Source organism: Malurus melanocephalus, unplaced genomic scaffold, assembly GCF_030028575.1.
Source record: "Malurus melanocephalus ecotype Western Australia unplaced genomic scaffold, MMel_1.1 scaffold_526, whole genome shotgun sequence".
Classification (NCBI taxonomy): Eukaryota; Metazoa; Chordata; class Aves; order Passeriformes; family Maluridae; genus Malurus; species Malurus melanocephalus.
The window spans coordinates 391,565-408,827 of record NW_026623758.1 but is presented as its reverse complement, the minus strand read 5'-3'; the positions used below and the strand labels follow the sequence as shown (position 1 = coordinate 408,827).

At 41.5% G+C, this 17,263-nt stretch overlaps 1 protein-coding gene across 1 annotated transcript in view; it reads left to right on the top strand.

The window, feature by feature from the left end:
* Nucleotides 1-3,809: 3,809 nt before the first annotated feature.
* The window catches only part of PKP2 (plakophilin 2), a 34,228-nt gene continuing 20,774 nt past the window's right edge, over nucleotides 3,810-17,263 (top strand). Inside the window, exons 1-3 of the mRNA XM_057381756.1 lie at nucleotides 3,810-4,106; nucleotides 11,068-11,180; nucleotides 13,581-14,269. Coding sequence (XP_057237739.1) covers nucleotides 3,899-4,106; nucleotides 11,068-11,180; nucleotides 13,581-14,269 — 1,010 coding nt within the window. The 5' untranslated portion in view covers nucleotides 3,810-3,898. The remainder of the gene's footprint in view (nucleotides 4,107-11,067; nucleotides 11,181-13,580; nucleotides 14,270-17,263) is intronic.

Sequence of the window (17,263 nt, the reverse complement as noted above, 5' to 3'; positions counted from 1 at the left end):
CATTTTACCAATGTAAATGTAGCACTTTTCCTCTAAGTGTTTCTGAAAAAAAATATTTACTTTAAATAATCCTACAGGACTAAATGGATGAACTTCTGCTTCTCTGTTTCAAAAAATGATGCTAGGGTGAAAAAAAAATTATGCTACTGGAAGAAAATACAAACAAAATTGCAATAAAATACCGATGTCAGGTTTTAAAGCACGCATTAACTCTTTCACATGTACAATCTGAGTGTGCTTTGCCAGGAGCTGACAAGGATCAGGCTTGCAAAGGAAGCAAGGGAACACGCGGTGGCACTGTGGCCTCTCGCTCTTTCAAGGGCTTTTCCTGGCAGGAAGGAGGAAAAAAAAAAGTCTCTCCCTGACTAACCTGCACTTACATGGGATCCAAAATTAAAAAGGGAGGGAACTCCAAACCCTGAGTGAATGGCGCTTCATTTTATGTGTGGTCCTTGGATTGGCACACATGATTTCTGGGTGTTTTTAAGATGCTGTTTCACATTTAAACTGGACACATCAATGTTCATACTTACACCAGTTTCCTGAAAGGTTCCTGCAGCTGAAAATCATCTCTTTCCAGGGTGCAAACCTAGCTGGTTCTGTAAGTCCTAACACAGAGAGAGGGGGACAGGGAAGGAAAAAAGAGYAAAAGAACCAATTACCACAGATTTCATATAAATATTATTTGTAGGGAACTTCTGATGGAGAAAGGTTGTGCGGTTTAGACCAAGCACATCTGGTAAGAATAAGAAATAAGTCTTATTAAAAAAAATACCTGGTTTCCTGATCGRCTTGACTCCATCAGACACTGGGCTGAAAGCAAATGTTTTTCTATAGGGTTTCACATCCCTGAATCGGCATATGTATCATAATTAATTCTCTTTTTCAAAAATCTAATGAGCAAATATCCATCAGAAGTTGCAATCTTTGTAGGGATAATCCCAGCYATGTTGCTTTCTATCTGCAAATGATACTGCTGAAGTATTTCTCTCTCAAAAGACTTGGGGCTTTTTTTTTCTTTTATTTAGTCAAGAAGGGCTATTAATCCAAAATAAATCAACTTCAAGGAAATGCTGTTGATGGGCCAATCAGTTACATTGATATTTATTTTCTTCAGCTAAGAAAAAAAACCTTAATTCATTTCTATTTCAGATCTTGGCTAAGCATTTTCTGAATTGCTGYGCAGGCAAAATTCTTTCTCCTCTCTCCCCCCACCCCCAGCTTCCCAGTCAGCATTCCTAGTTACAAGGAGAGAAATCCATCTCAAAACACTAAATAAAGATTTTAAATCCCAGAGCTAACTACTCTTTCTTTTGCCATGGACCTCACAAGCACTCACATGTACACTTTTGCTAAATAAAATTAATAAGAATTCAACAGTTCTTCCAATAGAGGCAATRCCAATGTGCCAAGAACTTGTAAACCTCTATGTGGTGTCAGTGACATCTGAGGACACCCACTACAAGAATATTTTCTAAATATTGAATCCATTTCAAGTACATTTTTTTGCGTGAAACCAATATGGTTTTGACTACAAAAACTGTCCAGAAACCATGTTTGTGCTGGGGTTCAGGAACRGAGAAGAGGGCAGGGAAAAGGAGGAGGGGAGGAAATGTTTCACATTTTTTAGACTATTCCTAATCTCCTCACTCATAGTGCCTGAGAATGGAGTATCTATTCTTTACACAAATGCTTTTGTGACTGTCTGCATGTCAGAAAAAGGGTCTAACACAGCTTCTGACATAGTTTACATTCCTTTCTAGCTGTGATGTGTCTTCCCCATTGTTTTTCCTACCCTGTCCTGTCTGTTCTTYTCTTTCTTTTACCCTTGCACTTTTCTGTTACAATTATTTCCCACTCATGTTAATTCTGTCGATTTTCAYCGGGAGTGTATGAGTGACCGATGACAYGAGCASAGCTTTATTAAGAGGTCAGRGTGCAAGTTAGTCCTGTCCTACTRCTCARCAAAAAARAAGCTGCRKGCCTGAGGAACCACTGTTWTCTGCAGTTCTGCCACATACYTCCAATTTCCTCCTCTCCCCAAATTCCTGCTCCTCTTTCCCGGCTGGCTCCCCCCCACACATGTCCAACCTTTCTGCTCCAATATATAACTTTTCCTTATTTATAAGGAAGGAAGAAGTGTGTCACTCCATTTCCCAGTGAAACCATTCTTACGGATCACGACCATGATCATGTGTGGACACCACATTAGAGCAAAGGGGAGGGACTTCAGTCAGTCCAAGTGATGAGAAGGGCCAGAGCTGCCTCCCCCCTTTAGAGAAAAAAATACCAAAGAGAGACAAAGAATAAAACAATCAGGGGTAAAATCATTCTGGACTCCTAAGTGTGGAGTCAGTTCCTCCTCCTTATCCTGAGTTTTGTGAGAGGGTGCCCAGTTTCTTATGTTACAGTGTACCCCAAGTCAAGGATCACCCCAGTGTCTCCCCKGATATTTGTACCCTCCCTGCTCTCTGAACTTTGGCAAAAAACAAGCTTCAACAGCTCATTTTGAGTGCCAGAATGTCTCTGAAATAGCAGCACGTGAGACTAAAAGCCACATTAATTTTCATTTGCTTTTARGAAACAGTATTTTCTGCAAAAATATTTATGTATAGTTTGGTGGRATTTAGGGATTTTTTAAATTGTGCAACTCCAGATCGCTTACTTCTGTTTCTAAAGCCTGCATTTCCTTTTCGCTAAACATTGTATGTTCCTTCTCCTTTCAATCAACAATGCGTACAGTGTTTGTTTGAACTGTAACTCCTGACACTGTGAGAACTTCAACTTCCCCCAGCTGTAGCTCAGTGGGCAAGAACCCGCTCACCACGGCAGGGCAGAGCCAGTCGGGGTTTTTCCAACCTTTAATTGAGCAATTCCCTCATCACCTCTTTACAACGAAATGCAGAGAAGGCGGCTGCACCTCATCACTCTGCAATGCCTTCGGGCAGCCTGAAAAAAACCCAGAAGGCAGGAAAACCTCCCAAACCAGCAGCCCTATAACCAATCGCGCAACACAGCCCCGCCTGAAACTTCGATCTTCRCAGCACGGACCACCGCACTTAAAGAAACTTCTATTTTCAAGTTGAAACTCACTACAAAAATGTGTGAAAATATATAGAAGTATCTTAACTTAGTAGTGCAAAGCACCTATGAGGGACGGCGCATATGTGTATGTATATATTTATATATACATATTTAAAAGTGTGTTTTGCTCACGGGAGGCGGGTACGTGTGCCACGGGAACCCGGCGTCCCGGCGGGTGCGGCACAAATAAACACAAACACAAACACAAACGCACAATCCCGGCCCCAAGAGCTCATCCGCGGCCGCTCCGGGGCTGTCTCGGCGTCAGAACAGGCGGTGGCTCCCGGAGGGCTGGGCTGGGCTGGGCTGGGCTGGGCTGAGCTGAGCTGAGCTGAGCTGAGCTGAGCTGAGCTGGGCTGGGCCGGGCTGGGCTAAGCTAAACTGGGCTGGGCTGTGCCGGGCTGGGCTGGCTTGAGCTGGGCTGGGCTGAGCCGGGCCGGGCAGGGCTGGGCGCGGCTGTGCTGTGCTGTGCCGTGCCGTGCCGGGCTGGACTGAGCTGAGCTGAGCCGGCCTGGGCTGTGCCGGGCAGCCCCGCCGGACAGTGCACCCCGTCGGGCAGGGCAGAGGAGGGGAATAGCGGCGAGGGGCCGGCCAGGGGAGGGGAGGGAAGGGAGGGCCGGGCCGGTCCCCGCGGTGCTGTACCGTGCCGGTGGCGGGGGCGGAGCGGGGCGGAGCGGAGCGGGGCCGTGCCTGGCACCTGTACCGCGGGCGGGGCCCGGCCCGGGTGCGCTGGGCGCGGCTCGGCCCCGTCCCGGGGAAGCGGCGGAGGCGCAACAGGTCCGCAACAGGAGCCGAGCCCAGCCCGGCCGTGCCCATGGCCGGCCGCGGGCCCGAGCAGGGCTACATCCGCACCGTGCTGGGCCAGCAGATCCTGGGCGAGCTGGACAGCTCCAGCCTGGCGCTGCCCTCCGACGAGCGGCTCAAGCTCTCGGGTGACCGCGCCGGGGAGGAGAAGGCGCTGCGGATCCACCGGCAGGTCCAGCAGACGCTGGCCAGGAAGAGCCGGGGCTCGCTGTACAATGGTGAGTGGCGGTGCCGGCCCCGGGCTGGCACCGCAGCTGCTCCCGTGTCCGCGGCTTCCCGGCCCCGGGGGAAAATCGCTCCTCTGTCGCCTCTTCTTCTCTCTTTCCGGCAAGTTTCTCCCTCCCAGCCTCCTCCTTCCAACCTCCTCCGGGCCGCTCCCGGCTCTGCGCTGTCCGAGAGCGGAACCGAACCGAAATTCTCCTAATCCCGCACCCGCTTCATGTGCTTATTTGAATGCCTTTAGCTTTACCCATTGGTCCTGTTTGCGAAGTAAAATGGAAAGAATCGTAATGTTTTGCCTTGTTTAACCGTGAAATTGAAAAATTTAAGAAAAAAAAAAAAACTAAAAGGAAGTTTGGAAAAGTAGGAAAGGTATGAATGGGAAGCACAGAACGATAACGCTATCAAACGTTATTTACCCAGCTCTTTGACACGCGTGATATAAATTGACGTCAATCATCCTTTGCTTCCAAGAACTTGTAGCCAGGAGGCCAGAGCCGTCAGGAGAGTCTGCAGTCACTCCTTTACCCCGAGCAGAGCCCGACCGCAGCCTCGGGCACCCACGGGGGAATTGCCAAAGGGGTAAAGACAAGGTGCTCGAGGGGCTTAGTCTGAACTATTCATGAAAACTTTATATACCATGAAACTTTAATTTTGTTTTTAAATAGGAAGATATGACTGATTTGCAGGCTACATGCCCTGTTACTCAGCTGTCCTTAAAGGAGCTGTCACCTTTCATTTGCTAAAAGTTGTGAGACAAAAGTCTTTATAACCATACTTCACTCATCTGTCTTCTCAGGCAGATGAATATTTTGTTGTTCTTTGTGTGGCCTCTATTTAAAAAAATGCATACAATGCAGATGCGGAATACTCTGTAAAATTCAGGTGTACAAATCACATAAACAGGTGTGCAGCGTGCAGATAAACATGCAAGTCCTTAGCTCGGCTGATGTCATTTAAATACAGTTTCTAAGCGCTTTTGGAGTAACTTAATTTATTTTTCTAATTTCTTAATTTACTTTCTTAATTTCTCTCTCAGTGGAGCGTCTGCAAGAAGCTTTTTAATGAATAGTTCATAAATGATACAGTGTCATGACCTGAGCTCATGTCTTTAAACCATGCARCAAACACTGTGAAAACTTTAAACCATGCAACAAACACTGTGAAAAMAGAGTTCCCAGGCTCTCAAGTTGTCTTGGCTTCTCTGGAATACATTAACAGGCCTGATGTATTTGGGGATAGTTATCTTGGTTTGCTTTGTTTTTCTAAAGGTCAAGCATTTGAGCCCCTTGCATTTCTGAGACACAAAAACTTTTAAACTTCAGGRTTGGGAGTGGCAGATGACATGCCTGTAACGYGTSTTATTCATGCATAAAATGAWCTTTTGTTCTTTCAAATTATTTGCRGCCAAGTTGCTGTGCGCTTTTTAGTCTCGCTGCAAAACTCAGAAAAAAAAATTGAAACTGGAATGCATTTCATGAATTTATACATGTGTATGTGAATATCTATCGATATCTTAAATATGTATGTAATATGAAAAATAGACAACCTTGCATTTAACATGTTGACTTTCCTGAAAAATATACACATATGTGCATGTGTGTCCCAAAGTGTTTCTATATAACCTGCTCAAAAATGGACTATGCTGTGAGAAATGTTTGAATTCTTGTGTGTAGGGTGCTTTTTACACATAAGCCCTTTTACATGCAAAAGCATCAGTTTCTGTGCAGTGTAACCCTATTCTGCCTACATTCATTAAGGGTCCCATATTGTTTGCAGTTGCAGGGGAGGATTACAAAGATTTAGAGGGAGCAAGAGCAGGCCACTGTGATATCAGCATCCTTTCTGCAGGAGTATTTCAGACTCTGCTCAGCAAGGTACTCAGTGCATACCTAACCACAGCGTTCACATGCCTGCCTAAAATTAGCCCAGCACAGAACCACTGGGGTGAAAAATCTGCAGTRGGAGAGGTCTTGCCCTGTGTCATCTGTGCACACCCATTTCCTACTGGAAATTTGGAAGCCACAAGAAGTAATTTGTCAGCCAGCACAATTTCTCCTTAGAGTTTCAAATTAAAGGTGTCTGCTTAGCCTTCAGCGCTGCTTCTAAATGGAATTAAATGGAAAAACTTAGTTTTGCCTCCTACCTTATTGTTTGYTCTTTCAAGCCTCTTCTCTCCTTTTGGAAGGTGTATTTCTTTTTAATAWTAGAAATTCAGTAATCCTCAGATTTGAGGATTCCACCTGGTGCCAAATGATCAAAGTTACATATGGCCTCAGCTCTTTTCAGGATGTTTTCAAGCATTGTTAATTGCTTTTCAAGCAGTTCAACAACAGCTACAACTTGTCCAGTTTATCCATTGCTGAACCTTTATAAATTAAAGATTGCTCTACTCTTGAAAGTTTTGAACAACTAAAGCAGTCATATCAGATTTCTGGATGCTGTTTTAGGATGGAAATGGAATGGCAGGTAGTTCCAACTTATCAAAGAAAACTAGCATTCAGAATCATACACTTCAATGACTGATGTTTTGTTGCATCTGTTGTTTTTATTTTATGTACATTTTAGGAGTCTTTTGAACTTTATTCTGTTTAGGAGTCCACTTGCCTCTGATCTTGTTCCTTTTGGATTTTGATTGGCTTTTTAATCCATCTTTATCAGATCCTCACTGTAAAAAAAGGAGGGCAAAATTGAGTAATGTGTTATACAAAACCAAATGGCCTGATGGGCTGCAGGCTGTGTAGTGGTTTCTTCTCTAACAAGTTTTATAAACACAGCATATTTATGAAAAAAAAGAAACAACACACCAGAATTCTATTTTATGTGATTGCCAAAGAAACAGCATCAGATACAAGATGGTAGAAATCAGAGCTTTGTTTATTCCTCACATTTTTAATTTCTATAATTCTTAGTATTTTCTTATTACACTTGCTTTTAGGGACTCAKGGCATTTTTTGCCCTTGACCTTCTATTTTGCAGAATGCTGACCATGTTAGCTGCTTTAGAGTCATTTTCTGCTTATATCTTTGAGGGATAAGGAAGTAGAAAAAAATAGCCATGTTGACTTTCAATTTTTGTTGGTTTTGTTACATTCCTCACCTCTGCTTCCTGAGCCAGAAGAAATCTTTTTCTTTAATCTGAAACCTTGTATAAATGCACTGACCAACATAAAATGTTAGAAAAACTYCTGTGGGACCAGGCGTGTGCTGGCAGAGTGATGAAGGAACACAATCAGAAGGAAGGCTTTGATCTCAAGGTTTAGTGATTGAGTGATGGTTTGGATATGTTATTATTAAATGTCATCCTCTCAGTCTGTTCTGAGTGGTGGAGTATAAAAAAAAGATTAAAGGATGGCAGTGGGGGATGTGGCCACCCAAGTGCCCTGAGCAGGAGTGGGCAGTGAGCGCTGTGTGACAGTGCCTCAGTCCCTCTCAGAGTTACATTTACAGCTACAGCTGCATTGATTCTGCACTGAAAGATTTAAAGCCAAAATTTGGCTTTCCTGCTAACCATTCAAATGCAAAAGTGCTGAAAAAGACTCAAAACAAAGTTACCACCGTACATGATTTAAGGGGGATTTGATACACCCAGCCCCTTAGTGGAGGAGAATTATCTTTTCCATCTATTACAGATCTTAGAGATGCCTCTTGTCATGGTTGTTTTTGMAAGCCAAGCAAACATTACATTGATCTGATTGCAGCCACAGGCTGGGGAGAAATTTCCATGGCCTTGGGAGGTGTTGGGCTGATCCCATCCAGGGCAGCAAAGGGGCCTTGAGGAGASCTTTTGTGCAGGCAAACGGGATTTTTGCTGTCATCTGTACAGTCTGCTACCTCCTGACACTTGTAATTATTTTTTTTCCAGCCTCAGAATTTGCTTGTRACTTGTAATTTGTTGCAATATCGGRTGGCTTTTGCACAGCTTTTATTTTAGGCRTGGAGAAGAACTGAGGAGTTCAATTCACCTCCTCCCCTGAGCACATCCAAAGCGTTCCTGAGCTGCTTTAGTTCACATTGACAGGGGACAGGGGAGACTCTGATAAACAGTTCCACTCCATTGCCCACACATGGGTGTCTGGTGCTGTGTGAGTTTTCAAAAATACCCTTGTGGGTTGACAGACATGATGCAGGACTGCAGGGAACCCATTTTTTTCCTGACTGGCTGCTGGAAATCAAATGTGGTGTCCTATTAAATAGGGTCTGTCCCCTGTGGATGAGTAACTGAATTCTGTGTGTGTGTTTCCTGAAGAGAGAGCTTTTGTGAGAATTAAAACACTGAGAATCACAGTTATAAAATATTAGTCCTGACAGTAGATAAGACTAGAATATAAATTTTAAAAAATAATAATTAATGGCTTAAAAAAATAAGCTGCAGAAAGCCTTACTGGCAGAGGCAAGTTCTGATCAGGTCATAATTCTGCATCTCATAACTACTGGAAAGGCACAGAATTTCTTTTGTCCCTTTTCCCTTTAACACAMTGACTTTTGGCACAAGTAAACGGCACACAGTAAAAAGACATGCCTTTTATGTTTGCCTAATAAATCTAGAGGTAAAAGGCCGGCAAAATAATTTCCTGATGTGATAAGAGCAACCAAGTGAAATTCCATAGGTAAACATTTATTGTGTTTGTCTGGGAAAGAGAAAAAGTTTTACTGATGGAGAGTTTCACACAGAGGTGAACAAAGAGGACTGCTTGAAAGACAACTGCATGGTACAATTTTTGATTGACTGTATTTTGCTTTTGCAATGAGGGAACTGTTAAATGTGTAGTTTGTCCTCAATCAGTTAATCCATGGCCTTGTTATCTTTAACTTACCCTCTTTTTCATATTTTTATTTTTAGTAAATATAAGTTGGGAGTTACCTAAAACATGCAAAAATTACTTGCTCAAAGTATTTTAATGCCCTAAATAGATAAATAATTGAGAGTACTTTCTCACTAAGTATAGTAAACAGGAAGARAACACTAACTGTAAAGAAACAGAAATTTACAGGTATTGATATTTCAAGAGTTATTATATGAAAGTACTTTAATACAAAGAAGTGAAGAAAGTGAATCTTAAAAAAGCCAACACATAGGAGAGATGGACTCTTACTGGGTACTGAAATAATGCATTTTAATGGGTATTACATGACACAAATGAGACATTTATATAAATTTGTGGATTTATCCCAAATAAATTGATGCACATTGCTGGGAATTTTTTGTAGCATAAGAGAAAAGTTTCCTCTTGCCTCTTTCTCATGTACCCAGGTAACCCTTGGGCTCTGGTAACCTTGTAATGTCACAGAGGAATTACTGCAATCCAAATGRCTGAGCTGCACCATTCCACTGTCATGACACAGAGTTACTGTGAATGTGTCCTAACAAATCACCTCATACGTGTTTAAATCTGCCAAAATGAGAGAATTGGAAAGTGTGATTACACAGGCAAAATAATTGCAAAGTATGATTCAATTAGGCCTCAAACTATTGCAGTCTGCCATTATATTGTAATGGGATACAGAAATTTGGATTTCAGCATTTTGGCCAAGTTTGTGATTGGTTCTTTAGATTTCTTTGCTGTAGTATCTCAGTTAATATCTGCTATTTTGAAAACTGATGGCCTTCTTTATTATAACTTCTTTAAAGTTAACTTCTTTATTGACCACTATTACCTAAACTTCTTTCTAAAGTTCATCCTAAATTTCTGCAGCATACACTGGGCCCTTTTATGATTATTTTGAGGTCTTGCTTTCAACTTTATTTCACCTCTCTAAACCTGTGTTAATTATATTCCTATATGCAGRTTCTCATAGTGAAATGGGAATCTCATAAATAATTATTTCATTAGTATCTGTTGCTTTTAAAATTTTTGATAATAGAAGCACTCTCTCTTTTAAAATGCATTGTTTTACTGAAAAAAAAGGAACAGCCTCAAGGTTTTGTTGGCTTCTTTGGGGTTTTAATGGAAGAAATAATCAAACAATGTTCTTCTCTATTTTCAGAGCAGGTGATGGGGAAAAAGGAATCCGAGCAGATATGATGTGGATCTTCTACATTATTTATAGGATTAGTGAACGTTTCAGGTGCAGATTTGAAGTGTCATTGGACAACCCAACTTTASAGCACCACAAGGCACACGAGTTTGTTCACAGACTCCCTGTGCTGTTTGGGTGGAGCACTGAGGAGATCAGTGAAGCAGTCATTGAATTAGCACCTAAATGAGTACCTGAGGGAGAAGAAACAGCAGCAGCTGAGGCAGCCAGCTGTGAAATGAACAGTCTGTGCTCTGTGTGTGCTGTTTACAATTGTAAATTGTGAAAACTGCATCTTTAGGGTGCCTATTTATCAGTAGCAGAGATAGACCCCGACCGGTATTTCTCAGCTCCGATCTGCAGCTGCAATATTTTCACCTCCTCTGTATTTTGCATGTTACAGTCAGCCAGTGTAAATCATGTACATATGGATTTGAATGTATATTCAAAGTGGGTACAGTGAAAAATAAGWGTTCTCACTTCAGGGATACCATTTCTCAGCACTTAACCAGCTGCCAGGATCTGTGATGGATATTTAAACTATCAGCCTGCTTTGTTAAAACATTTTTCATGGCTGCATGAATGACTTCTAAAAGTTAAAAATAACTCTTAAGTAAAGTATATAGAGGAGAACTGAAAAAAAAATTGCTTGTATCTTCAGGAAAATGCGAATATGCTTCCATCATTTCCCTGTTCAATTTTCAGCTTATATATATATAAAGCTTATATATATATATATATATATAATAACAATATTATTAGATTATAATAATATTGATACAATAATATTCAGCAATTAACAATATATTTATTAAATATAGTAATATATAAATACATATTATATAATAAATATAATAATAATACCTTTCCTAGGACTGTATTTTGGCCTCTATACAGTACCATGTTTTGTTAAACTCTTACTAATATTATTTTTTGGTTCCAGGCAGCCTGCACCGTGCATCCAGTGTCCCAGAGCGTGTCTACAACATGGGGATCACTGAGACTGATTTTGCACCAAGATCCCCCTACAGTTTCTCATATTACCAGGCAARCCAGGTGAGGAAAAGACGATGAGYAGAAATRAWTATATATGTGAATATATATAATATCACATGCATGGTTTATTCATTTTGTTACCACAGATAATGTCATTTAGATGGTGTTACAAGGTTGGTTTGCCTGTTTGTTTTCTTCTTAAAACCTCATTTTTAGAAAATGAGGGGTTTACAATGAAATCTCTTTGTTTTCTCCTCCTTCCAGTGACTTCAGAGCCCAGTAGCCAAATTCAAGTTGATCATACAGATGGGTTGTTTGCAATCTTGCAGGGTTGGTGAGAGTTGGTATCAGGGTATAAAATGAAAAATCATATTAACAGTCCATTAAGGCAAAGACTGTGATATGAGATCTTCATCCACCCCCCTAGAGAGCAGCTCAGTCAKCACATCAGCAACTCAGGGTGACCAGAGGCTGCCCAGGCAAACAGAATTAACCAKCCAGAACCAAAGGAAAACAGGTTGCTTTAGTTTGACAAAGACTTCAGTTTTCACAAGGTGGAGTGGTTCCTTATCATTTAAAATGCTCCTGTTGTAACCTGTTTTAGCATTACAAGAATTCCAGCAGGACAGTCCTTTCATCACAATGGTGTTTCTAAACTATCTAATCATGAATTCTCTTGTTATTTTGACCAGCTTTTCTTGGGTTCCTGGCCTGAATGCTGAGATAAATAATTGGTTTTCTGCAGGAAAATCAACACAGCTAAACAGCAACGATCCTGTGTGATCAGCTTAGTAAACTGAGGGCAGTTCAGCTTGAGAAGCTTGAGAAAATAAATATTTATTTAGTAAATAACTGTGTATGGTGGGAGCATTCTTTCTTAATTTTAGATTACTCAAGAATGGCTCATTGTCTTTAAACACTCATTGACTTTTGAACAGTCAGTGAAAGAGCTCTRTCTCTGTATGGGGAGAGTTGGAATMATTTAAACACATTTCCTTCTCTGTTCTCCCATMCTCTATTCTCACCTGTGTTGCAGTCCATAATAATTGACATAAATCCATTCCTTCCAGAAGAGAGCAACAAAAGGAAAGCTGGAGGAGACACAGGAATCACAAAAAAATAATGCAGTTTACCGGGGAGGGGAGGAAAAGAGAGACCAAGTGTMCTGTGTGAAAGCTGGGAAAAGCCACAAGGTCTAGTGCTTCACAAATACATTAATTATCCCCAAACAAAAGATAAAGATGTCCTTGCATGACTTCTGTAGGATAAACAGATACAGCCAATGATCTTTGCCTGAACCTWCTGGTTTCTATAACCTTTACTCCTTTTGGGAGTCAACTGTCACCTTCAGGATCTCCTCAACAGTGAAATTAGGGGAATTCAATCTGGCATCCATGCTGAGCACTGTTCCTTCAATTAATAGAATGTGTGAACTCCTCTGTTTACCTTAAAAAAATTATTTCAATATCACAAAAATATAACACAACATGGAAATTGAATATATRGGGCTTTGATTTATGGTTGTATGCCCCCATGCTTACTGACTTTTTTAAAAAAGTGACTTCTCTATTTCAAGGCCAGATAAGGTTCCAAGTTGATATAGTTCTGGAAGGTTTTGAAGGGAGTATGGCTCCAATATAGAGCACAAGAAAAAGGTATAACGATTGAAGAAGCCTCAAACAGCACCTAAAACCAAGAATCTCAAAAATACATCCTTCAAAGAAAGGTTGACAGCATGGGATTTCTTGGGTTTAGAAAAGACAAAATTATAAAGCAAGATAATGATCCATTACAGTCTATGCCCATTAGGTCCAGGAAGAAAAAAATCATCTAAAATTGCAGCTGTAGAATTAGGGAAGTCATTGAGATGGTGAAATGGTCATTTTGATTTTCTTGGCATGTTATACCATCTCCTTAATTTTTAGGAGGTTAGACAAACAGAAGAGGGACTCTCTCTTTTTACTAGATCATACCACACTGTGAACAGCAGTGCTAAATAGCCTTATATTAATAAAGTTAATATCAATATGCAGGCAGGTATAATATTTTTAACATCTGATTSATTCATTTCCTTCTGTCTGTCAGACAGCCTGGAATTTAGTTTTAGTAGCAGATGTTGGCGTTAATCCCCAAGGAGTTTGAAACTGAAAAATCTCCATTAATAATCAATCTCTTCATTACCTGGCATAAGTGACTTTTGCAACTCCTTTGARTCCATGACAGAAGATTGGATGCTTAGACTTCGTCCCCTGAGGTTTAGACTGCACTTCTTTGTGCCTTCATGAGGGAGGCACAAAGAAATGTTGCAGAATCCCATATAATGCACAACTCTGGTGATGTTCATGTAGTTTTTTATTTTTATTCTGAAAGCAGAATGTAGAATTTTAATGTTTTTTTGGTTTGGTTTCTTTGCTGCTGTGATCTGACTGTGCTCCTGTCCTTCTGTGTCCCCTGGAGCAGGTCACCTCCCCATCCTCTCACACCAATGGCTGGGGGACGAGGTTTGCTTACAGGACCATGGAAGAGAGAGCTCAAAGGCAACCTCTGAAGAGACTGGAGGTGTCCCCACAGCGAAACCCRGAGAGGTTGGCCTACATCTCCAACGATTTCCACTATGAGGGCGGGATTCCAGGCGGGTTCTCCGTGCGGCACGGGGGCAGYGTGCGATCCAGCGGGACGGTGCCGCCGCGCTACGCGCGCTCCGAGATCGTGGGCTACACCTTGCGCGACTCCGTGCACAGGGGCCGCTCCTTCAAGAGGCAGTCCCGCATGGGGGCTGCCAATGATGTCCTGGATGGTGCCTTCCCCAGCCCCGCTGTCCCTCTGTACCATCAGGCTGGCGCCAGCCGCAGCATGAGCAACCTTCTGGAGAAGGAGAACTATCTGACCTCGGAGAGCGCCGTGGGCCAAGTGCGGTACCCGACCGCGTCCCGTCTGKCTCAGAACAGGCAGTCTGTGAGGTCCAGCTTCTACCAAAGCACCTTCAGGAACACCCAGAGCAGGAGGGAGCTTTCCCAGCCAGCTTCCATRGGCAGTGTCACTGCGGAGACGGACGGCAAGAGGGTGCCGGTGACRGCCGCGGTGGCCGCGGCGGGGAGGAACGGGTTCCTGCAGAGTGAGCAAGTGACTCTCAATGGATCTCAGCTCGGGTAAGACAGGGCAGGACCTTGGCTCTGGGCTCTCACAGCTGGCAGGAAACTGTTTATTCAGAAAGAGAAAGTAACTGATAGCTTGTGGTTCAGCAGCCACCAGCGCAGAGGATGCAGGAAGTGGATTGGCTTCTAAAAATCCACTTCCAGCCCAACAGAGGAAAGGGAGACAAAACTTGTGAGTGTGCGCAGTGCAGGGTCTACACCTTCTGCTGAAGTTTGGGACCCCCTTTTGCCAAGAGTTAATTTTATCAGGGGACATGAAATAGTCACTGAGTAATTTACAGCCTCAGTCACAATACACGAAACACATTTGTGCTCACAACAGTCCCTCTGATATCAATGCTGGTTTTCACAAGGATAGCTCAGAAATCTACCAGGGCAGCAGCTTTTGGCAGATTGACAATTTCCAGTTAAAAGTCCTTCATGGTTTCAAGGACACCTCTTAGTGTTTGTGAACTTCAGGTAAAACACAGAAATTTCTCAGCTCTGTAGCACCATCCATCCCTAGAACAAATACAAACTGCTCTGAATCCCAGGACCCCAGAGATTCTCACTGCCATGAGATCCTACATGGCTCTGAGGTCACTGTCTTAATTTAAAGCTCTGTTAGCTCCATGCCAGAAAGCCCCAGATCTGTCCCCAGACATCAGAAAAATTGTTTAAAATACTGGGAAAGGTGGTTTGGGTTGGTTTTTTCCCCCACCAAAAATTACAGAGATTTCAGAACGTCCAGAATCAGTTCCATTTTCAAAGGAGAAATTCTGTCATTTCTGAATTTCCCCTCACAAGTGAATATATTTTCATTTTAGAATAATTCTGAATGTTTCCAGAGTTGTTAAGTTTCAGTGGACACAACAAGCCAGAGTTGGTATGCAGGAGATGATTGCTTGCATGTTTATTCTGGTTGTTTCATAACTCATATAGGATCCTGAAATTTTAGTTTAAGTTAATCATAGTGCAATTTAGAACAGTGTTATTAAGAAATGGCTCTTTCCCGGTAGCTGCATAGCTGTTAAGTTCATTTTTCTAAAGACCATCTTTCTTCTTTTTCTGAATTTGTTTTTGTGTGACATCTGATATCACTGCTATATGCAATCAGATAACTTTTTGTTGTCTATTACATGTTGTGTGTTGTGATTATATTTACAAACACATATGGTATTATTCTCACTTCTAGTCTGGATTGAAAATTTCACCTCTGGGTGATGCAGGACTGAAGAGATCTGMTGTTAATTATGTTGACTTTTAAGTATTCAGACTTTGCAGCAAGTAAGTCCAGAAAAAACAGCTGAGACCTCACAACAGCTCAAGATTTGAGAGCAATTATGTTGAAAATAGGTACCTGGGAGGACTTTGTTTTACAGCAAGGCAATTTACAGACATGTATTCCATTGATTTAATAATCTGCTTAATTTTTGGCACATTCTTGAATGCATTTCTGAGTCACAAACAACGATTTTTATCTTTAATTACATGTAGGAGCAATTTTGGCTTTTCTTTTGGAGGTGCAGGCACCGGAGTCTGTTTGTCTGTGTGTACAAACAACAAAGTGTTTGCATAGCTGCAGATGTAAAAATCAATCTTGAATCATTGTTTAAGTGGCTTAATTGAGACCACCTTAACTCAGATGGACGATTTGTGCCCTACTGGAAATCTTTTTAACAGCATTATTCCTTAAGTGCCAGTTTTAAGTTCAGTGTTTGCTGGAAGTTTTTCCAGTTCAAGAAGTTTGTAGACACTTTCAGTTTTCTTGTCATTTCCTATTCTTTTATTTTAAGGTTGCACTTATCTGACATTGTCACCTTACCTGTTGCTCCCCTAGCAAGGTAAAAGGGGAAAAAAGATAAGCTTGTTTTTGGAGTAATTAGATTTTTCCAGAAATTTTAATTTTTTTTTTTTTTTTTTTTAAGCAGGTGACAATTTAGGTCTTTCCAAGGCAATTAAGAGAATGTAAAATAATTGTGTAAAGTTAAATAAAAGTAGTGGGCCAGCTGTGGACAGTGTTTGAAATGAGTATAAAAGCGTATAAGTGAATATAAAAACCTCCTGTAAAAGAATTAACTCATGCTAAGAAAGCAAAGTAGAAAAAATCAGAGCCTAGGGATGTTATCTCTGAATATTCTGGTAAAATGGATCAGTTAAAAACATCCTTTTGGTGAAGAGCATAGGAGATTCGACCTGAAGCTGTCTGAGAAAGAGCTGCTTGCAGAATCTGACCTCTACATGTGGTGGGAGCTGCCCCAGAATGATTGTGTGCATGTTTGTCTCAAAATTGTGATACTTTGGCAGTTGAGGTGAAGTCAGGACTTGTCAAATCTTTGTTCTATTAACAGCCTTTTGTTTGGTGTCACTCTGTTCCACAGAGCTGGCCAAGTGTGCCTGGAAATCTTCTGAGGGTGGGAATGGAATCGTTGCACCCAATTCTGTTTTGACAAGAGTTGGGTGCTGCATCTTTAAGGATCCCATTGAGGGTCAAAGATTGGATTGCATCTCTTATTGCTGCCAGATAAAACCTTAGGAAATAYTATTTTTATCAGTGGAGAGCAGTCCAAGCACAGCAGTGACAGCTGAGAGGAAACAAAAAAGATAATTGTGTTAAAATTTCTAACTATAAATTCTTTTACTGAGATGATTATTTCAAGTCAACCATGTTCTGGTAGCTCTGCAGTGTGGAGTTATTGCCAATTACTGCTTGTTTCACTGTGCTTTACAGACTGCCCTCATCCATCTGGCCAGTGGCAGATCTGCTACTACAAAAATATGTGGATTTAAAAAAAAAATAGAATGCTCACATTCTTGGCAACTTTTTTCTCTCTCTTTTTTTTTTTTTTTTTAATCTGGGTGCAGCATATTTGAAACCAAAAGTAAATAAAAAGTCTGGGGAGCACAACCACCTGTCCCAGAGTTAATACACCTGATTGTGCCATTAATTGTTTTGTGTTCCATTTACTGGGGAAATATTGTGTTTGGTGACCTTTCTTTCCATTTTTT